This window comes from Trachypithecus francoisi, unplaced genomic scaffold, assembly GCF_009764315.1.
Source record: "Trachypithecus francoisi isolate TF-2019V2 unplaced genomic scaffold, Tfra_2.0 Lachesis_group4, whole genome shotgun sequence".
Classification (NCBI taxonomy): domain Eukaryota; kingdom Metazoa; phylum Chordata; class Mammalia; order Primates; family Cercopithecidae; genus Trachypithecus; species Trachypithecus francoisi.
The window spans coordinates 70,367,460-70,391,133 of NW_022681469.1; the positions used below are offsets into that span (position 1 = coordinate 70,367,460).

Sequence of the window (23,674 nt, forward strand, 5' to 3'; positions counted from 1 at the left end):
ATTTTTTTCTTAATCGAATATTGTGTTGCTTTTATAACATCTACAAACTAATTGGTAAATAATCTTACACTTTCAATCATTTTACTTTGGAACATACTCTATTTATTCTCCACACTAAAATATTGGACAAAAAAAACTTTTATAAGAAGTGCAGAAATAAAATTGCTAACGTCTAATTATAAAACAAAAATATTTGGGGTTTGATCTTAAATGTTTTAATTAGAAAAGGAAAAGCAGTTTTAAGTGCAGCTTGCTTTATAACCATATTAATATCAACATATATTATTATGTTAACACAATAGCTCTTTGCCCTTTTCATATGCAAAATAGATTGTGAAAAAGAGAATGACCTTTGTTCTGCCAAATGTTAAACAATGAAAGCATATCATTTTGTCTGACCATTTAAGACCCATGATCACTTTTAAAACTCAACAATGCTTCGGCGCAGTTAAAAAGTCTTAATTCTTTGTAGTCTGTGCTACACATACAAATATTACACAGATTTTTTTTCTAAAACTTAAATTATTTTCTAGTTTCACTAGAAACAACAAGTGTAAGATTCTATTTCCACCACAAGGGGTCAGTCCACGGTAATTTAAACTTCAAAGGGTTTTAAAATAATCATGGAAAGTCAGTGACTACAGAAAATACTTATATCAAAATATGAAGTCTTCGGTGCCCTAGCAGTTGAATAAAAAACAATCATGGAAAATGTGGTTGAGCGTTTATTTTCCTTTGAGTTTTGTACTCAGCTTAGTCCTGAGAATGTTGTATACCAAATCCCCAGAATTTTGCAATTCATGTCTCAGACACTACCCTGAGGCTGGTTCCAACGAAGAGAGGTAATTCCCCTGCTCAAGTTGTCTTTTTCCAAAACTTTGGAATATTAACAGTTAACTTTACTTTAGGTTTGGAATACTTCGTTGAGCTAGGATATGGGAAGGTGCACTTAAAAGCTGAGGCAAGGAAGAGAGGGACGGAGTAAACGTGGGGTTTAAGGTTTTTTTTCGGCTGGGGAGCAGGGTTTGTGCTATTAAAGGTATACAATTTGAACAATTCAGGGAGCAAGTCACTCTCAGAAAACCAGCTTCGGATTCCTCAAACTGTCAGTCACAGCCATTTCAGGACGGGCTGTTAGGTTTTAAATAAGCAGGCTGGGCTTGGTGGCTCACGCCTGTAATCCCAGCACTTTGGGAGGCCAAGACGGGTGGATCACGAGGTCAGGAGTTCAGGACCAGCCTGGCCAAGATGGTGAAACCCCCTCTGTACTAAAAATACAAAAATTAGGCGGGCTGGGTGGCGGGCGCCTGTAATCCCAGCTACTCGGGAGGCTGAGGCAGGAGAATCCCTTGAACCCGGGGCCGGAGGTTGCAATGAGCCGAGATCGCGCCACTGCACTCCAGTCTGGGCGACAGACTGAGACTCCGTCTCAAATAAATAAATAAATAAATAAATAAATAATAAATAAATAAATAAGCTAACGTGTGGGAAGGGTTTGTAAGCTCTAAACGGTCTATCTCAAAGTGTGATCTGGGAATGCTTCCATATCTCATGTGAACTTCTTGGAAATGAGAATCTCAGGCCCCATCCCAGACATACTGAACCGGAAACTGTGGGTGGACAGCCCAACATTCGGTGTTTTAATAAGCCCCCGGGTAAATTCTTATACACGCTAAAGTTTGAGAACCACTGCTCTAGACAAATGCACAACGTTCCTTAGTGGAGATTAAACAAAAGGCGAAGGGTTGGAGGGCGCGGAACGGACCTCAAGGGCAGGGCACAGGGCGTTTGAGAGGAAACGGAGAAGTCGGAGTGCGACTTGGGAAGTAAGTCTTAGCCTCCGAGGACGGTCCCGAACCCTGCGGACGCCGGGCGCCAACAGGTGGCGCCGGACGCTCAACTGACAAGGAGGCGGGGCCTGCAGCAGGCGTGGAAGCTCCGCGCTCTGGAGGCTCAGGCGCCGCGTGGGGCCGGCACCTCCCAGCAGCAGCAGCAGCAGCCGAGACTCACGGTCAAGCTACGGCGAGGAGGGGGTGAGTCCCTTGAATCGTTCTCACTAGCCGCTTGCTCCTCGAGTCCGCCCGCGTGTCCCTGCAAGGCTGGGCGCCGGCTTCCAGTCTTGGGAGGGGTGTAGCGGGTCGCACGCCTTCTCGGGACCCGGACGGCGGCCCTCCTGGGCGAGCGTTGCTCAATTCTCCCCTTACCCGCGGCTCTGGGACGCGCTGCCTTCCAGCCCAGCTGGGTTGTGGCCGGGCCGGGGATTGGGGGGAGCCAGGGACTCACAGGAAGCCTTTTCGCTAGGGGCTTAAGGTTGTGATAGATTATTAAGTTTGTGCTCAGGTTGGATTTTGATGGCAAGTTTTTTAACGTGGCAAAGTCGCCAGAGTTTGCTGGGCATTGACGAATGATTGGTGCACAGTACTTAAAATCGTGCTACTTCTTGTCTTCGGGTTTCCTAGTAACAGAGGTTTTCATTTTTAGTCCTTAGAACACTGGCCCTACTCTTTCAGGATCTGGGTGGGGTTCAGGTTCCCTCCAAAATAGTCAGTCAAGGCTTTAAATATGTAATTCTGGTCAAATCCACTGGAAGGAGTTTGTAGACAAATTTTTGTACACTTCCAAATTTCTTAACTTTGTTACTTTTGTAAAACACATTTCCCTCCACATCCTGACATGTAATAAAAGGTTATTTATTTAACATGAATGTTAAGCACAGAGAGAAAGCAATGCTTAAAAAGAAAAACTGCACAGTGGAAAAAAAAAAAAAACACTTAGTTAAATGTAAAACAAGTGTGCGCTTGAAAGTATAAAAGGTTGGAAATGCAATGCAACCCATAGTGTTTTCTAGTCGTTGGGCTTCTTCATATTCTCAACTGTGGGACATAAACATGAGTCAGTTGGTCTGTGCCAACATTTAGGAACACCAGGGCAGCTATCCTGGTACAGCAAAACAGCAGTCGCATTAGAAATATGCTTCACTTTTTTAAAAGGGGGTCGAATTCTGGAGTTCCTAACATTTTAACACTAGGTTGTTTTCTGTTATTTTTCTTTTTATGAAAAGATTTTACTGTAGAACTTAAATTACATTTTGGTTAATGTCTGATGGAAACCAACAAATTTATTTGACTCATAGTTTATTTTCCTGGTTTATGGGCATAGAACTGACTGTGGGCCACCCAGTCAACAAGCTCCCTCACTGTCATGGGCTTTTCCTTGGCTTTGCTCTTGCATGTGGTCTGCTTACCATGCAGACAAATGACTGGGTAACTCTCCAGGGCCACTCTGGTTTTCCACCCAGACTCCGTTTGTAGTGACCAGCAGTCAGCAAACACTGCCAACCTGCTAGCTACCCCAGGACTGGGTCTAGAAGACAGCCCTCAGCCTTTTCCTCTGCTTCCCTTCCCATGCCACTATCTGCCTATAAAACTTTATCCGCCTCTAGGATACATCGCTCTACCATGCAGTTACTTGTTGAAATGCCTACCTTCTCTTCTAGACCTCAAGGTTTTTCAGAGCAGAGGCTTTATCTCATTTAACTTTGTATTCCTCCTGCCTTACATTGTTGTTCACAATATAGTTAATGAATTCATATTGAATAAATGTAGATGAATTTGTTACCATCCTGCAACTCTCAAAGTTAAAACATCTTCTAAACATAGTGAATTATTTCTTACATTTGATTATAGTAGGTGACGCCTCCATTCCTAGCACCTCCCTCCCCGACCCCACAAACTATTATGTTGGTGATATGGTTTGGAGCTGTGTTGCCCTCTCAGATCTCATGTTGAAATGTAACCCCCAGTGCTGGAGCTGGGGTCTGGTGGGAGGTGATTGGACCATGGGAGCAGTTTCTCATGGTTTAACACCATCCCACCCTTGGTGGTGGTGTCACGTTAGTGCAGGGGTCCCCAACCCCCTGGCCGTAGACTGGTATCAGTGGCCTGTTAGGAACTGGGCTGCACAGCAGGAGGTGAGCAGCAGGCCAGTGAGCATTACTGCCTGAGCTTCACCTCCTGTCAGATGAACGGTGGCATTAGATTCTCATGAAGTGCATGAACCCTATTGCAAACTGCACATGCAAGGGATCTAGGTTGTGTGCTCCTTACGAGAATCTAACTATTGCCTGATGATCTGAGGTAGAACAGTTTCACCTCGAAACCCTATCCCCCTTCCCCCACTTGGAAAAATTGTCTTCCACGAAACCAGTCTCCGGTGCCAAAAAGGTTGGGGACCACTGCGATAATGTAAGATGCCTGCTCCCACTTCTCCTTCCTCCATGACTATAATACCTCTGAGGCCTCCTCTGAAGCAGATGTTGCCATGCTTCCTGTATGGCCTATGGAACCATGAGCCAATTAAATCTCCTTTCTTTATAATAATTACCCAGTCTCAGATATTTCTTCATCGCAGTGCGAGAACAGCCTGATACACTTGGTTAGGTCACCAAATCACTTGGAATAATGCTTCTTAAGGAGATAGAGTGTCATTTCCTCCAGAGCAGGCATGAGTGTCATTTCTGTTTTTCCTCTTTAATGTTGATCACAGAGTTGGGTTCATAAATACTTGATGACTGGCATATGCTTTACTCAGAATTCTTTTGCATGTTAGTGGTGAACACCCAAATCACACTAACTTAAACAAAAAGAAAAAAGGGAATGTGTTGACTGTCTAACTGAAAAATTCAGGATCTAGTCTCAGGGACTCTAAATACTGAAATATGCCAGCAGGACTCTTCTATGTCTTCCTCCACTTGTTCTGCTTCCATGTTGGCTTTCTTCTTTTCTAATGAAAACATCTTCCTTCTTAGAGCATGAAGAAAAAAGCATGGCAGGCTTATACTGTCCTATCTTAACAAAATGTTAAAAACATCTCATCTCTCTCTTCCATTTCCATATATAAATATCAGAGAATGACCATGGTTTAAGTAGGGTTCTGTGCCATCCCTAAGCCAATCAGTGGGAGAATAGGAAACTGATTGCCCAGGTCTGACTCATATACCCACTTCTGTGACCAGGGGATGGGCATTACTATTTTGCGCAGCCTCCCAAAATCATATTGGAGGGAGGGAGGGGCATTTCTCCAAATGGAAGAAATGTTTTAAATCAGAAAAGAATGTGGGCAAACTAAAACAACAAGTATCTTCATCATGAATGTTCTGTAATTTGGAAATAGACAATATCTGGAAAATATTCCACGAGTACCTCAACAAAGAAAATGCTGGCATATGTAAAAGCAACTCTTTATTCTTTGTTATGGTTAAACCTTTAAAACTTAGAGAATGTTTTAAGAACAGTCATGTCTCTTTATGACAGGATACATTCTGAGAAATTCATTGTAAACCAGGATTTCATTGTTGAGGAAACATCATAGAGTGTACTTACATAAACTTAGATGATACCGCCTCCTGCATACTTAGGCTAGTTGGTATAGTCTGTTGTTTCTAGGCTACTAATCTGTATAACGTGTTACTGTGCTGAGTACTGTGGGCAGTTGAAACACAGTGGTAAGTATTTGTATATTTGAACATAGAAAAGATATAGTAAACATACATATATAGTATAAAAGATAAAAAATTGTTTATTTTGTACAGGACACTTACTGTTAATGGAACTTGCAGAACTGGAAGTTGCTCTGGGAGAGTCAGTGAGTGAGTAGTGAGTGAATGTGAAGGCCTGGGACGTTACTGTATACTACTATAGACTTTATAAATGCTGTACACTTAGGCTACCCTACATTTATGGAAAAATTATTTTCTTTAATAATAAATTAGCTTACTGTAACCTTTTTGCTTTATTAACTTATTTTTTATTCTTTTGTAATAACACTTAGCTTAAAACAGTCACATTATACAGTCATACAAAATATTTTCTTTATATACTTATTCTTTAAGCTTCTTTTCTATTTCTAATTTTTTTTCTTTGTAGACTTTTTTGTTGAAACTAAGACACAAACACACACATTAGCCTAGGCCTACCCAGGGTCAGGATCATCAGTATCACTGTCTTCCACCTCTACATCTTGTCCCACTGGAAGGTCTTCAGGGGGAGTAACAGGCATGGAGCTGCCATCTTCTATGGTAACAATGCCTTCTTCTGGAAGACTTCCTGAAGGAACTGCCTAGGGCTGTTTACAGTTAGCTCTTTTTTTGTAAGTAGAAGGAGTATACTTCACAATAATGATAAAAAGTATAGTATTGTAAATAGTAGGCAATAGGAAAATTTTTGCTCCATTATAATCTTATGGGACCACTGTTACATATACAGTCAGTCATTGACCAAAATGTTATGTGACACATCACTGTATTTTAAACTATTCCTGGAAACAGCTTTCCACCTAAAACAGTACTACACATGTTCTAAAATTCGGAAACATTTAGAATGTTTTCTGTCAATCAAATTGTTGTATATCTAATCTGTTTTTCTCATTGAATTTCATAAAGTGTAAATTGAAGATGTGTTCCTCTGGAAATAAATTCAGAACTAATAAAAGCACTGAATAATACTGTGACATATGTTTACTTTCCCTAAAAAATGTTACACCAATCCTGGATTGGTGAGTTTGCTAAGGAAAAGATTCTTTTATCAAGTGAGAAATTTGAAAAGTTGTTTTCCACAGGGTTGACCAGAAGACTGGGCGCATCATTAATGTGGCACAACTCACCACTTCCACTGGAAACATACTAGCAATTCACATCTTCACATCTTCCAAACAAAGACCAACCTCTTACTCCAAAAGAAAAGTGGTACTCTGAAAATACTGTTTCAGACTCCAGTGTCAACCCCAAAATTCTGTTAAACATAAATCTTATATCAGCTACCTCCAACCTCCATTGATGACATTATTACTCTCAATATAATGCATTCCTAATTATATTTGCCATTGAAAGCAGTTGGCTTTCCTCCAGATGGAAACCTGAAGTTAAATCTTCCTAAAGTAAAAAGCAACATCTGATCCTTTGTAATCCATACAGGCACCTGGGTTATTCATGGAACAAATAAGTGAATAAAAAAGAGCAGTTACCATTGATAACAGGGCATTGGTTTGAAACTCTTACAGATTATAATATGAAGTTAAATGTATAAATCAGTCACTATTTGAATTTTTATTGTACTTTATCTGCCACTTTAGTCTTTAAGCAAGTAAATTTTTTATGTTGTTCCATCAAACATTCACATTTTCATAAGTAGAATAGACATGAAAGTAATTATTTTTATTTTTACAGGTGACTGAAGCCATACTATTTTATAGAATTAATGGAAAGCAGAAAAGACATCACAAACGAAGAAGAACTTTGGAAAATGAAGCCTAGGAGAAATTTTGAAGAAGATGATTATTTGGTAAAATACTAATAATAACAATAATAAATAATAATTTACATCTTTAAACATAATTGAGATGCCATTCTGTATCTGCTAGTGTTATGAAAGTGATTTTTCACCCTAGTCTGCTGATATCTGGACTTGTATTATTGTCACTGATACTATGAAGGACAGAGTAGCATGTGTGAGAGAAATAGTACCTTCACTGATTTTCAGGGACTTAGCTGAATAACCTTAAATAAGCTACTGAAAATCTGGGGTCTTGGTTTGTCTATACCATGAAAGCCTTGGACCAGATCATCCCCAAGTCCCTTGCAATTCTTTCTAACAGTCTATAGTTCTAAGTTTAAAGAAAGTCATCAATGCCCATTTAACAGTAGTTTTGTAAGCAAGCATTTTTGTCATAGATACAATGGCAGCTTACCAAGAGATCATCTAGTAAATTGACAAATCGCTGTATAACCAAATAAATCTACTTTTGGATAAGAATCACTTTTTCCACTTTTGGTTAAACACAGGATTAAGTGTTTCTTACTACATTTTTTGACTGAAAAAGTGGCAGAAAATTTTGGTTCCAAACTCTTCCAAATTATCTCAATGGAAGTTTTAGTGGAAATTATTTATTTAGTCTTAGTAATTTTAATAGGGAAAAGTAATTAATAAATTATAAGCATATACTTTATAAAAGTAACAGTGTGCATAAAATGAAATAATTTCATTTTTCAAGTTAACTGTCTTACCTGTCTGAAGCATGTATTTCTTTTGTGCAAAAGACAGAAGTCTTTCAGTGCTACATAGACTATGCTATCTTCAACTAACCAGTATTCAAAAGCAAGATTCTGAATGCCCTTATTTAATGAGAAGCACAATGATTGAGCAATAAGTAATTAGTTCAAGGGATCCCATTGTTTTGTTCAATTTTAAGATGTTTATTTTCTTTCCTTTATAGCATAAGGACACAGGAGAGACCAGCATGCTAAAAAGACCTGTGCTTTTGCATTTGCACCAAACAGCCCATGCTGATGAATTTGACTGCCCTTCAGAACTTCAGCACACGCAGGAACTCTTTCCACAATGGCACTTGCCAATTAAAATAGCTGCTATTATAGCATCTCTGACTTTTCTTTACACTCTTCTGAGGGAAGTAATTCACCCTTTAGCAACTTCCCATCAACAATATTTTTATAAAATTCCAATCCTGGTCATCAACAAAGTCTTGCCAATGGTTTCCATCACTCTCTTGGCATTGGTTTACCTTCCAGGTGTGATAGCAGCAATAGTCCAACTTCATAATGGAACCAAGTATAAGAAGTTTCCACATTGGTTGGATAAGTGGATGTTAACAAGAAAGCAGTTTGGGCTTCTCAGTTTCTTTTTTGCTGTACTGCATGCAATTTATAGTCTGTCTTACCCAATGAGGCGATCCTACAGATACAAGTTGCTAAACTGGGCATATCAACAGGTAAGATGACAATGTTGACACTGTTACTAATAAAAAGTCTAAGTCACCTAACAAATTAATCATTTCTCATTGTAATATCAATACCCCAACCCTGTTGAAACTCTGTGTTGAAAAGTCATCTATTTTAAAATTTTTATTATAATTTCACTAGGGCTTGGTTGTCAGACTGTTTTATATTGAGAAATGTTTTTTAAACTGAAAATACGGTACAACTTTAGCAACATAAGAAACATTTTGTTGGCCGGGCGCGGTGGCTCAAGCCTGTAATCCCAGCACTTTGGGAGGCCGAGACGGGCGGATCACGAGGTCAGGAGATCGAGACCATCCTGGCTAATACGGTGAAACCCTGTCTCTACTTAAAAATACAAAAAACTAGCCGGGCGACGAGGCGGGCGCCTGTAGTCCCAGCTACTGGGGAGGCTGAGGCAGGAGAATGGCGTAAACCCGGGAGGCGGAGCTTGCAGTGAGCTGAGATCCGGCCACTGCACTCCAGCCTGGGTGGCAGAGCAAGACTCCGTCTCAAAAAAAAAAAAAAGAAACATTTTGTTCATGGACAAGGCCACATTCCAAACTTCTACCACCCTCACAAGATTACTTTTTTTTTTTTTTTTTTTTTTTGAGGTGGAGTCTCGCTTTGTCGCCCGGACTGGAGTGCAGTGGCCGGATCTCAGCTCACTGCAAGCTCCGCCTCCCGGGTTTACGCCATTCTCCTGCCTCAGCCTCCCAAGTAGCTGGGACTACAGGCGCCCGCCACCTCGCCCGGCTAGTTTTTGTATTTTTAGTAGAGACGGGGTTTCACCGTGTTAGCCAGGATGGTCTCGATCTCCTGACCTCGTGATCCGCCCGTCTCGGCCTCCCAAAGTGCTGGGATTACAGGCTTGAGCCACCGCGCCCGGCCACAAGATTACTTTTTAATACTATTGTTCTTCTCCTTGTTTACCACATATGCATGCACATTGCAGTTCTATTCAAGTAAACCGTCAAATAATTATTAGAAAATTAATAGATTATGGAAATATTGCATTCAAGAAAAAAATGATAGCTCCTATGTCATTTGTCTTAGAGGAGTGCAAAATAAAAGAAAGAAAAAGTCATAAATTTGTGGAGACCTGTTATCAGGGCTTCATAGTAGACACAGGGAAGAGTGTAGAAGGAGATTCACATTCAGGAAATAACTGTTGTTTGCATTTCTTTTTTCTTTATTTACCTTCTGGTAGGTCCAACAAAATAAAGAAGATGCCTGGATTGAGCATGATGTTTGGAGAATGGAGATTTATGTGTCTCTGGGAATTGTGGGACTGGCAATACTGGCTCTGTTGGCTGTGACATCAATTCCATCTGTGAGTGACTCTTTGACATGGAGAGAATTTCACTATATTCAGGTAAATAATATATAAAATAACCCTAAGAGGTGAATCTTCTTTTTGTGCTTATAATATCGAATATGTTGACTTTATCCCATAAAAAATAACACATGTTTTTCAATAGCAAAGATCTTGTACTTGTTCCAATTAGTAATGTGCTCTCCTGTTGTTTTCCCTATTGCTTCAATTAGGACAAATGTTTCCTAGACATAAATAAAAGGCATTAAAATATTCTCTTTTTTTTTTTTTTGAGATGAAGTCTTGCTCTGTTGCCCATGCTGGAATACAGTGGCACGATCTCGGCTCACTGTAACCTGCACCTCCTGGGTGCAGGCGATTCTCCTGCCTCAGCCTCCTGAGTAGCTGGGATTACAGGCACCCATCACTATGCCCAGCTAATTTTTGTATTTTTAGTAGAGACAGGGTTTCCCCATGTTGGCCAGGCTGGTCTCAATCTCCTGACCTCAAATGATCCTCCCACCTCGGCCTCCCAAAGTGTTGGGAATGACAGTCGTGAGCCACCATGCTCAGCCTGCTCATTCTAATATTTGAAACTTGTTAGACAATTTGCTACCCATCTAATGTGACATTTTAGGAATCCAATATGCATGGTTTATTAGTTCTTTAAAAATAAAAATATTCTTTTACTTGTCACCTGAATTTAGTAATGCCTTTTATGTTACAAAACTTAGCACTTTCCAAAACTCTCCTTGAAATAATAGAGTTTTATCTACCAAACACATTCTAGTATCTCATTTCAGTGGCTGCTTTTTCCAGCTTACATTTTATATAGCTTACTCACTTGAAGTTTCTAAATATTCTTGGAATTTTAAAACTATCTCAGATTTACTGAAGTTTATCTTCTGGTGGTAGATTATCCATAAAAAGAGTGATGTACCAGAATTCACTCAAGGATCCTTGTGTGACAAGGTTCAAAGGACTAAATTTAATTCAGTCATAAACACTGCCAGTTACCTTTTATGGGTAGACATCTTTGGAAATTTCCACAAGGTCAGACATTCCCAACTATCCCTTCTACATGTCCACACGTATACTCCAACAAAATATTTATTAGGCATCTGATTAGGCTGGAAAGTATGCCTCCATCTGAATGATTCCAATGTGGCTTAGAGTTGGCACCACATTCTCACAGAGTTTCCTAATTTTGTAGGTTCAGCCTGATAGCCATTGGATTTCTCTGGTCCTCATTAAATAGCTTTCTTCATACATTGCTCTGCCTGTTACACATATGATGAACACTGCTTTTTAGACTTACTTAGGAATTTAAGACTGCATCTTGACAACTGAGCCTATTCTACTATATGCACAATACCTAGTCCATAATAAGTATACAATACACTTTTGGTAAAATTAATTTTCAACCAATGACATGTGTTTTTCAACTAGTTACCTAGAAATGTTTCATTTAAAATCTGAAAACTGGTTATACTACAAGTTACCTTGGAGATTCATATCTGAAAACATAAACTTAGCTATTTGATGGTATTCATTGGGACTTAAGAATGCGCCTGAATAATAGTGAGTTAGATTTGTTCTGGCAGGCTAATGACCATTTCCAGTAAAGTGAATAGAGGTCAGAAGTCATATAAAAGAGCTGTTGTCAGAACACTGTTAAAATTACATAGGTGAACAACTATTTGTAAGCAACTTTATCTCCATAGTGACAGAGCATCCCAATGCAAGCTGAAATGTTTCATCACATCTCTGGATCTCTCTATTTTGTGCAGACATTGAAAAAATTGTTCATATATTTCCATGTTATCAGAATATTTGATTTCTTAAAAACATAGGCCAAGTTCATTCACTTCATTATTCATTTATCAAAATCAGAGTGAATCACATTAGTTGCCTTCACAATTGATAAAGATCACTGAAGTCAAATTGATTTTTGCTATAATCTTCAGTCAGTCTACCTATATTTAATTGAGCATCTAAAATGTGCAAATCATTGTGTTGATTCTGCAGGGATCCTGTTATAAGTAAGACTCAGTCCCTGATTTTAGGTGTTTTGTGATAGCAGAATTAAGACAAATACACAAGAGACAAAACACAAAAAGTAAATATTATAAGGGGATGTGCAAAATGGTGGAGAAAGAGTAGACAGAGTTTTTGATCACCTTTCAAAGAAAGGCTGTGAATTTTGTTCACTTAGATAGCCTGGAGACAAGAAATTACCCAAAAGTAAGGTGAGGAGGACAGGCAAAAAGAGTAGAAAGATGTGAATGGACATTGTTGAGAAATGTGATAGGAAAACAATCATAGATAAAGGATTTCCAAGCAACAGAGCATATCCAGATGAGGTAGGATGGGATAAACTCTTATTGAACCAATCTTCACCAATTTTGTTTTTCTTTTGCAGAGCAAGCTAGGAATTGTTTCCCTTCTACTGGGCACAATACACGCACTGATTTTTGCCTGGAATAAGTGGATAGATATAAAACAATTTGTATGGTATACACCTCCAACTTTTATGATAGCTGTTTTCCTTCCAATTGTTGTCCTGATATTTAAAAGCATACTATTCCTGCCATGCTTGAGGAAGAAGATACTGAAGATTAGACATGGTTGGGAAGACGTCACCAAAATTAACAAAATGGAGATATCTTCCCAGTTGTAGAATTACTGTTTACATACATTTTTATTCAATATTGATATATTTTATCACCAACATTTCAAGTTTGTATTTGTTAATAAAATGATTATTCAAGGATCTTGATGTTTCTCTTTTTATATGTGTGATGAGTTTGAAATATGTGTATTTCCTTGCAGATTTGATTCAAAGCAAAAACAATCTTTTAATACAAATCTCTTGCACTTTCTCTGTGATAAGAGTAAGCATGACAAAAAAATCATGTCTGATTTGTCAGATTATGTAGCATTATAAATAATCAAGGGCTTTGAAATACCACTTGTTGCTACCCATTATACAGGTATCATTAGCTATGAAAAGTTTATTTTATCCGAATCTACAACAAAAGCATAATAAGCATTTATTTACTATTGTTAAAGAACTTTCCTTTCTCTGTACCCAGGTTTTACTAATGGAACACCTATCTCCAAAAACACTCAGACTATGTCTATACAAGTAAAGCAGCAGAGTAATATCAGATACACAGCCAGGCAAAATGAAACTCAGGCTATCCAGGAGAAAAAGTAAATTCAATAATTTCCACCTGAGTCATGTACAATTCAGTTTAACTTACTTTAATGCATTGGTAAAAGCATAACATAAAACATTTCCTGAAAGAACAAACTATACATTAGCTGTCAGGACTTGCTAACGCAACTGTTAGCTTCAGAGGTTTTTCATAATTAGCAAAAGTAATCACAAGCTTTATCTTTCATAGTGGTGAGCCATTTATTGTTAAAGACAATACAGCTAATGGTGCAAATTAGGAAAAACAATTAGGTGATTCAGTAAGTGGAGTCCAGTGTTTCTATTTTTTTGTTCTATTGCAAAGGATGATTATTCATTATTAGATGGGGGATAAGGAACCTCCTTGGGCACAAATTTGAACTCTGCATTATTAGAGCTCAGACATACGGAGATATGTTTGCAAGTAGCGAAGAAAGGATTTGAGAGCAGCAGTTCTGAACTGGAACCAGGGCAGACAAGAGTGCCCTTGAGAAAAAAGTCAGCATAAAAGAAAAATCTAGGACTCTAGAATTGCAAACCATATTCATCAAGGGAACAACATACTATGGGACCACTTAACTAAGCATGAGGTCATTCCATAATCAACCAGCTCTGAGATGCAGCAGTCAAGTGCCATAGTCTCACCTGCATGGCAAAGTGTCAGCATCTCTAGTACTGAGAAGGAGAAATCAAGTTTCAACCTTCCTAGTACCAACACATTATAGAGGCTGCAGCTTGGAACCGTTTGCAGGTGAAGTGGCACCTCAGTGAAGCTTTCAGGGACAACAGCCGAGTTCTGGCTTGATTATTGGAGCCCTGTCTTGTTAGCCATGGTAACAAGCAACAACAGACCTATTCAGAAACACAGAATATACCTTTTTGAGAATTCCTAGTTATAGGAGAAAGGGAATCAACAAGGGCCTTAAAAGCAAGGCACAAAACATCTAGATTCCATTTTTACTCATAGATTGGTAAAAGTTAAACCATTCACTCTTTGTAGCTTTTCTGAAGTTTTTACAATGGTTGGGTAATATTATGATCCAAATAAAACAATAAAAATTGTCTTTAATATAACAGTTACAATGTTCCGGTATAAACTTGGATTTTCTTCTGCTCACTCCACCAACATCTATAGAGCATATTCTATATGCCAGGTCAGTGCTAAACAGAGGATATAGCAAGATAGAAATGATCTAGTCTCTACTCACAGTCATGGGGAAGAAACATTTTAGTACCCCAAAGGATTCTAAGTGTACTGGTATCACTTAGGAAGGAATGACTGGTTCTGTTTACAAGAACAAAGTCAGGAAAGTATAAGGTTGAGCCAGAAAAATAAACTATTTGAGCTGGGTATTGTGTATGTAAAAGTTCCTCAGAATGGGAGTGCAGGTTGTAATGTGATGTGTTGGAAGACCTGGCTTAGAGTGGCTGCAACAGAATATGTGAAAGAAATACCAGATTACATATAGACAAAGGATAGATAGGTCAAGGTCACTGTATGACATGAAACTAAGTGTGGGTTTTGCCCTTTAGGGAGTAGGGAAGCCACTAAAAACTTTAAACAGGAGGTAAACATTATTTGGGAGCTCCTAAACGTTATTATTTTAGGCACTAAACATTATTAGATTTGCATTCTAGAAAGATCTACCTGTAGACTATCCAGGAGATTAATTTGATGGTGAGGGGCAAAGGGTGAAGGCAAGTTAGAAAACCAAAAAAAATATTTAAGGACACAACTGTAATATTCCAGGGTAGCGACAATAAATTCCCAAATAAGGTCATTACAGAGAAGAAGATAAAAGAAGAGAGCTAATGAAATATGATAGGAAGATAGAAGTTCTAGTCACTCACGAACAATAGAATATGAGGAACAAGGGGGAGGAAGACATTTAAGGTAGAGCTTCTAGGATTCTTTTAACTTGGATGGCTTAAGAATGACACCATTAAACAGGATAGAAAAATTCCACAGAAGGAGCAGGTATTTTAACCGAAACAAAAACAGAGTGTGTGCTCCATACATTGTGTGCTGTTTACAATCATCTCAGTTGTTAAGGAACACAGTGTGTTTTTTTAGTTTCAGGGTGCACAAATATAACTATGAAAAACATATAGTTTGGGAAGCAGAAAGGAAAAGGTATTTTTCCTGCTCCTTTGAAAGGGTGCTTTTTAAATAAAACTTTTTATATAGTCAACACACTTATATCTGGATAATTATAGATATGAATATAGATATGAGTGTCACTATGCTGTAACACGGACAGGTCCTCCTGGAGTAGAAGGAACAGCGCCTGGAAAACAGCTGGCTGTGAGCCCAGTGCCTTCCTTCTCCAAGCAGAGCTCTCCTTTCTGATCAAAGTGAGTCCACCTGGGGTTTATTTTCTTTAAAGATTTGCTCAGTAGATATTTTATTATCTTTGGTTTTTTAAAAAAAGTTAAAATGATATATTTATTATTTTAATAATGAGTTACATTTAATGTTTTATGGCAACAAAAAAGAAATATCTGATTCTGATGAGGAGAAACCAGCGCAAAAAGGCTGCAAATACCAAAAACCAGAAGGCCTCTTCTACTCCAAAGGATAAAAACTCCTTGCCAGCTCCTGAATTTAAATTCAGGAATCTCTGGACAGAGAATGAGTTTGACGAATTGACAGAAGTAGGCCTCAGAAAGTGGGTAATAACAAACTCCTACAAGCTAAAGGAGCATGTTCTAACCCAATGTAAGGAAGCTAAGAACCTTGAAAAAAGCGTAGACAAATTACTAACTAGAATAACCAGTTTAGAGAAGAACAGAAATGACCTGATGGAGCTGAAAAACATAGCACGAGAACTTTGTGAAGCATACACAAATATCAATAGCTGAATCAATCAAGCAAAAGAAAGGCTATCAGAGATTGAAGATCAACTCAATGAAATAAAGCGAGAAGATAAGATGAGAGAAAAAAGAGTGAAAATAAATAAACAAAGCCACCACGAAATATGGGACTATGTGAAAAGACCAAATCTACGTTTCATTGGAGTATCTGAAAGTGATGGGAAGAATGGAACCAAATTGGAAAACACTCTTCAGGATATTATCCAGGAGAACTTCCCCAACCTAGCAAGGCAGGCCAACTTTTAAATTCAGGAAATACAGAGACCACCACAAAGATATTCTTTAATAAGAGCAACCCCAAGACACATAATCATCAGATTCACCAAGGTTGAAATGAAGGAAAAAATGTCAAGGGCAGCCAGAAAGAAAGGATGGGTTACCCACAAAAGGAAGCCCATCAGACTAACAGCGGATCTCTCAGCAGAAAACCCTACAAGTCAGAAGAGATTGGGAGCCAATATTCAATATTCTTAAAAAAAAGAAATTTCAACTCAGAATTTCATATCCAGCCATAATAAGCTTCATAAGTGAAGGAGAAACAAAATTCTTTACAGACAAGCCAATGTGGAGAGATTTTGTCATTACCAGGCCTGCCTTACAAGAGCTCCTGAAAGAAGCACTAAACATGGAAAGGAACAACCAGTACCAGCCACTGAAAAAACATACCAATTGTAAAGACTATGAAGAAACTGCATCAGCTAACAGGCAAAATAACCAGCTAGCATCATAATGGTAGGATCAAATTGACATATAACAATATTAACCTTAAATGTAAATGGGCTAAATGCCCCAATTAAAAGACACAGACTGGCAAATTGGACGAAGAGTCAAGGCCCATCGGTGTGCTGTATTCAGGAGACCCATCTGACATATAAAGATACACATAGGCTCAAAATAAAGGGATGGAGAATATATTTACCAAGCAAATGGAAAGAAAAAAAAGAAGTGGGGGTTACAATTCTAGTCTCTGATAAAACAGACTTTCAAGGGCCCATGGTGAATGGGAGAGTAGCATATACAGCGTGGATACACTGGACAAAGAGATGAAACCAATTAGAACAAAGACACAATGTACCAGAATCTCTGGGACACATTTGAAGCAGTGTGTAGAGGGAAATTTATAGCGCTAAATGCCCACAAGAGAAAGTAGGAAAGATCTAAAGTCAACACCCTAAAATCACAATTAAAAGAACTAGATAAGCAAGAGCAAACAAATTCAAAAAGTGGCAGAACACAAGAAATAACTAAGATTAGAGCAGAACTGAAGGAGATAGAGACACAAAAAACCCTTCAAAAAAATCAATGAATCCAGGACCTGCTTTTTTGAAAAGATCAACAAAATAGATGGACTGCTAGCCAGACTAATAAAGAAGAAAAGACAGAAGAATCAAATAGATGCAATAAAAAAAAAATGATAAAGGAGATATCACCACTGATCACACAGAAATCCAAACTACCATCAGAGAATACTATAAACACTTCTAAGTAAATAAACCAGAAAATCTAGAAGAAATGGATAAGTTCCTGGACACATACATCCTCCCAAGACTAAATCAGGAAGAAGTCAAATCCCTGAATAGACCAATAACAAGTTCTGAAATTGAGGCAGCAATCAATAGCCTACCAACCAAAAGAAGTCCAGGACCAGACGGATTCACAGCCAAATTCTACCAGAGGTACAAAGAGGAGCTGGTACCATTCCTTCTGAGACTATTCCAAACAATAGAAAAAGAGGGAATCCTCCCTAACTCATTTTATGAGGCCAGCATCATCCTGATACCAAAACCTGGCAGAGACACAACAAAAAAAGAAAATTTCAGGCCAATATCCCTGATGAACATCAATGCAAAAATCCTCAATAAAATACTGGCAAACCGAATCCAACAGCACATCAAAAAGCTTATCCACCACAATCACGTCGGCTTCATCTCTGGGATGCAAGGCTGCTTCAACATACGCAAATCGATAAATGTAATCCATCACATAAACAAAACCAATGGTAAAAATCACATGATTATCTCATTAGAAGCAGAAAAGGCCTTTGACAAAATTCAACAGCCCTTCATGCTAAAAACTCTTAATAAACTAGGTATTGATGGGAAGTATCTCAAAATAATAAGAGCTATTTATGACAAACCCACAGTCAATATCATACTGAATGGGCAAAAGCTGGAAGCATTCTCTTTGAAAACCGGTACAAGACAAGGATGCCCTCTCTCACCACTCCTGTTCAACATGGTATTGGAAATTCTGGCCAGGGCAATCAGGCAAGAGAAAGAAATAAAGGGTATTCAATTAGGAAAAGAGGAAGTCAAATTGTCTCTGTTTGCAGATGACATGATTGTATATTTAGACAACCCCATCGTCTCAGCCCCAAATCTCCTTAAGCTGATAAGCAACTTCAGCAAAGTCTTAGGATACAAAATCAATGTGCAAAACCCACAAACATTCCTATACACCAATAACAGACACACAGAGAGCCAAATCATGGTGAACTCCCATTCACAATCGCTACAAAGAGAGTAAAATACCTAGGAATCCAACTTACAAGGAATGCAAAGGACCTCTTCAAAGAGAACTACAAACCATTGCTTGAGGAAATAAGAGAAGACACAAACAAATGGAAGAATATTCCATGCTCATGGATAGGGAGAATCAATATCATGAAAATGACCATACTGCCCAAGGTAATTTATAGATTCAATGCTATTCCCATCAAGCTACCATTGACTTTCTTCACAGAATTGGAAAAAACTACTTTAAATTTCATAGGGAACCAAAAAAGAGCCCACATAGCCAAGACAATTCTAAACCAAAACAACAAAGCTGGAGGCATCACACTACCTGACTTCAAACTATACTACAAGGCTATAGTAACCAAAACAGCATGGTACTTGTACCAAAACAGATATATAGACCAATTGAACAGAGCAGAGGCCTCAGAAATAATGGTGCACATCTACAACCATCTGCTCTTTGACAAACTCGACAAAAACAAGCAATGTGGAAAGGATTCCTATTTAATAAATGGTGTTTGGAAAACTGGCTAGCCATATGCAGAAAGCTGAAACTGGATCCCTTCCTCTTGCCTTATAAAAAATTAACTCAAGATGGATTAAAGACTTAAACATAAGACCTAAAACCATAAAAACCCTAGAAGAAAACCTAGGCAATACTATGCAGGACACAGGCATGGGCATGGACTTCATGACTAAAACACCAAAAGCAATGGCAACAAAGGCCAAAATACACAAATGGGATTTAATTAAACCAAAGAGATTCTGCACAGCAAAAGAAGCTATCATCAGAGTGAACAGGCAACCTACAGAATGAGAGAAAATTTTTGCAATCTATCCATCTAACAAAGGGCTAATATCCAGAATCTACAAAGAACTTAAACAAATTTACAAGAAAACAAACAACCCCACCAAAACGTGGGCAAGGATATGAGCAGACATTTCTCAACAGAAGACATTTATGCAGCCAACAAACATACCAAAAAAGACACATCATCACTGGTCACTGGAGACATGTAAATCAAAACCACAATGAGATACCATCTCACACCAGTTAGAATGGCGATCCTTAAAAAGTCAGGAAACAACAGACTCTGGAGAGGATGTGGAAAAATAAGAACGCTTTTACACTGTTGGTGGGAGTGTAAATTAGTTTAACCATGGTGGAAAACAGTGTGGCGATTCCTCAAGGATCTAGAACTAGAAATACCATTTGACCTAGCAATCCCATTACTGGGTATATACCCAAAGGATTATAAATCATTCTACTATAAAGACACATTCACACGTATGTTTATTGCGGCACTGTTCACAATAGCAAAGACTTGGAACCAACCAAAATGCCCATCAATGATAGACTGGATAAAGAAAATGTGTCACACATACACCATGGAATACTATGCAGCCATAAAAAAGGATGAGTTCGCGTTCTTTGCAGGGACATAGCTGAAGCTGGAAACCATCATTCTCAGCAAACTAACACAAGAACAGAAAACCAAACACCTCATATTCTCACTCATAAGTGGGAGTTGAACAATAAGAATACATGCACACAGAGAGGGGAACATCACACACCAGGGCCTGTCGGGAGGTGGGGGGCTGGGGGAGGGATAGTATTAGGAGAAATACCTAATGTAGATTACAAGTTGATGGGTGCAGCAAACCACCATGGCACGTGTATACCTATGTAATAAAGCTGCACGTTCCACACACGTACCCCAGAGCTTAAAGTATAAATATATATGGTTATAGATATATATGGTTATAGATATATATGGTTTTATATATATATATATCCAGAATCAAAGAAAACTAATAAAAATTATGTAAAATAAAAAAGAGATCAAGACCACCTGGTCAACATGGTGAAACCCCATCTCTACTAAAAATGCAAAAATTAGCTGGGCATGGTGGGATGTGCCTGTAGTCCCAGTTACTTGGGAGGCTGAGGCAGGAGAATCGCTTGAACCCGGAAGTCGAAAGTTGCAGTGAGCTGAGATCACGCCACTACACTCCAGCCTGGCGACAGAACGAGACTCTGTCTCAAGAAAAAAAAAGTAAAGTAATGTGTAATAATTTTCATATTTTGCTAAACAAGACAGTTTATACTCAAAGAGGAACTCCTCCTAAGAACAATGGAATTTTTTAAAAAATGGTTTTGTCTATCTGAATTGGCTGCAGAACTGCCACATCAGTCAGAGTGCTTTTTTGTTTTGGTTTGGTTTTAACTGAACATTTTATAATGTGATAGCAAGCACTCCTTACCTTAACAAAACTCAGATGTGTAGTTCACATCTTAGCTCATCATACACGACTTCAAAGCTGTGGTGAACTGACTGGGCCAGGAGCTGAGGGAAGAGCTGGTTGTTGAAGACCTTGAGGCTGCAGTCGCTGGAGATCTCGCAGACAGTGGCTGAGTGAAAGCCATGTTAATAGTTGCAGTTCCAACTCTGCACAAAGATGCTGCTGTCACTCACACACTCAGCATACACCTCTCCCCCAATATAGTACAAGTGCACACCTGCAGACACAAAAACACAGCCTTCCTTCACATGCCCTTTCATAGCATGCCTCTCCCACTGATTCCTGAAACCCTAAAAGATGTGACCCTTCCCTGTCAGGTTGGTTGTCAGATCACTGATCAGATGAATGAGATGTGTGACCTAAATGCCACTTAACTTAATTATAATCAGTACTTTTTCCATAAATCCATTTAAAAGTGGATTGTGGTCAGGCGGGGTGGCTCATGCCTGTAATCTTAACACTTTGGAAAGCTGAAGTGGGCAGACCATTTGAGGTAGGGAGTTCAAGACTAGCCTGTCCAACACGGTGAAACCCCTTCTCCACTAAAAATACAAAAATTAGCCAGACATGGTGGCAGGCACCTGTAATTCCAGCTACTCAGGAGGCTGAGGCAGGAGAATTGCTTAAACCTGGGAGGCAGAGGTTGCAGTGATCCAAGGCAGTGCCACTGAACTCCAGCCTGGGTGCCAGATCGAGATGTAATCTCAAAAAAGTAAATAAATAAAAATTCTAAAGAAAGAGTACTGCAACCCATGTTAACAGTCATTCCCAAGAACCAGTCAGTAAAGTCTCAAATACTATTCCTCCCATCACTCCTCTTTATTTGTTCCAAAACTATGGTACGATAATATTAAAAATGAAGTGAATATATGACACAAAAAATCAAATAATCCTTCTTGTACCTATACAAATTTTAAAATTTAAAACTGGACACAGTTAATATCATGAAAACGTTACTTAGTGCACACATTAACATTAAACCCACTTCAGAGAAAACCACAAATGACACTTAAAAAATTTACCAACACTTATAAATTTGTTTCTCTTAACAAACACCTCAGAGACCTATTTCATTTAAAAGTTTTCATCCATTAATATAAATCATATAAATAATGTCTACTTTTTATTTGTGAACAGTGAAATTTCTACCATATTTTCAGATACAATAATATAAGAACTCATAAGCAAAATGTAGCCTATATCACTTTATCTAACATTCTTGGAATTAATGTTCAAAAGAGCATCCTGAGGCTGGGCACTCAAACCTGTAATCCCAGCACTTTGGGAGGCCAAGGTAGGTGAATCACTTGAGGTCAGGAGTTCAAGACCAGCGCGACCAACATGGCAAAACCCTGTCTTTACTAAAAAATACAAAAATTAGCTGGGCGTGGTGAAACACGCTTGTAATCCCAGCTATTCAGGAGGCAGAGGCTGCAGTGAAATGAGATCACGCCACTACTGCACTCCAAACTGGGCAACAGAGTGAGAGTTCATCCCCCAACCCCCCAAAAAAGAAAAGCATCCTGAGAATGTTGCTGCTCATGCTAATTTCAATTCCAAACTAAATTTTAGTTGACCAATTCCCTCCAAATGTCTGGGTTTGAGATTTAATATAAATGTATAGCAAGGGACTGATGTTAGAAAAAATGAGGAAATTCCAGTCTAGTAAATATTAAGTATCAGAACAATTTTACTCCAACTTTTGATGGCAGAAAAAGTCTTCAGCACTAGAAGTCAGTATGATTATACATACAATCACTATGCAGTTAAAAGGTGTAGAAACAATCCAGAATATACTTATATATTTAGGTGTCCTTAAAATGAAATTGCAAAACTTTTAAAGAACAGATCTTACAGGCTTCCAGGGCTGCTCAGGGTCCGGTGTGCCTAACTTTGAAATTAGGAAACGTTACTCCTTAGGAAACGTTACTGATACAGCTGCTGGGAGTTTCTTTGGAAGGTCCTAAGTAGCACGTGAGGCAGTTCTGCATTATATGTGATTACATCCCACCATATTTATTGTTTCCTTTTCCCTTAATAAAATTTTAGAAAAGAAAAAAAAAGTGTGGAATCTATAAAATTCAACACACAAATTAATAACAAAATTATGTGATTTTCATTAGTAACACTAACTGTACAATTTTCTTCCAAGAAAATGAACAACATGTAGTATTAGCTCCTTTTTTCTAAAACCTGTTTTCAAAGTAAAAGGGTTAAAATTTTTCCAGTTTGGACTTAATGTTAAGTTTTACTCGGTTAGTTACAAATCCTCTTTTTCATGTCATTTTTTCCAGGTGTTTTTAAGAGGCCCTTTGAAGAAGTAATATATTATTTGATCTTTGATTTATGAAAAATAATCCTGTGCTTTAATAAATTAATGAATCACTCACTTGTGACCATTACACATGACCTGAAGCTAAAGTTCAGTACCTTCTTATTCTCAGCTAGTTTTACTTCTTCAGCTGATCAGGGGTCCTCGCATTTATTGCTATTAAGTATATTATATTCTGAGAATTATTAATGGGTACCCATTTTAACTGTGCCAAGAACAAACTGCCAGTTCCTGCAGCTATAAAATTATTGAGCTGGAAGAAACTGATGAGGTCACCTGAACACTCTAATCCCTTGCCCAGAGGCATGACCCCACTGAAATGAGGCCTCCCTCAGCAAACTGTTAC

The 23,674-nt window shown here is 38.4% G+C and overlaps 1 protein-coding gene across 1 annotated transcript; it reads left to right on the top strand.

Moving 5' to 3' along the window:
- Positions 1-1,866: 1,866 nt before the first annotated feature.
- Positions 1,867-12,876, top strand: STEAP1 (STEAP family member 1). Its single transcript, XM_033193459.1, has 5 exons — positions 1,867-2,033; positions 7,223-7,337; positions 8,269-8,781; positions 9,999-10,163; positions 12,526-12,876. The coding sequence occupies exons 2-5, from the start codon at positions 7,254-7,256 to the stop codon at positions 12,781-12,783; spliced, it is 1,020 nt and encodes a 339-aa protein (XP_033049350.1). The 5' UTR covers positions 1,867-2,033; positions 7,223-7,253; the 3' UTR covers positions 12,784-12,876.
- Positions 12,877-23,674: the final 10,798 nt, after the last annotated feature.

Excerpts from the sequence above, each read along its gene's own strand:
- STEAP1 (XM_033193459.1), top strand. The coding sequence starts at position 7,254 with ATGGAAAGCAGAAAAGACATCACAAACGAAGAAGAACTTTGGAAAATG. Across the intron at positions 7,338-8,268 it reads TTGAAGAAGATGATTATTTG|CATAAGGACACAGGAGAGAC; the intron begins GTAAAATACTAA and ends TTTCCTTTATAG. Across the intron at positions 8,782-9,998 it reads TAAACTGGGCATATCAACAG|GTCCAACAAAATAAAGAAGA; the intron begins GTAAGATGACAA and ends ACCTTCTGGTAG.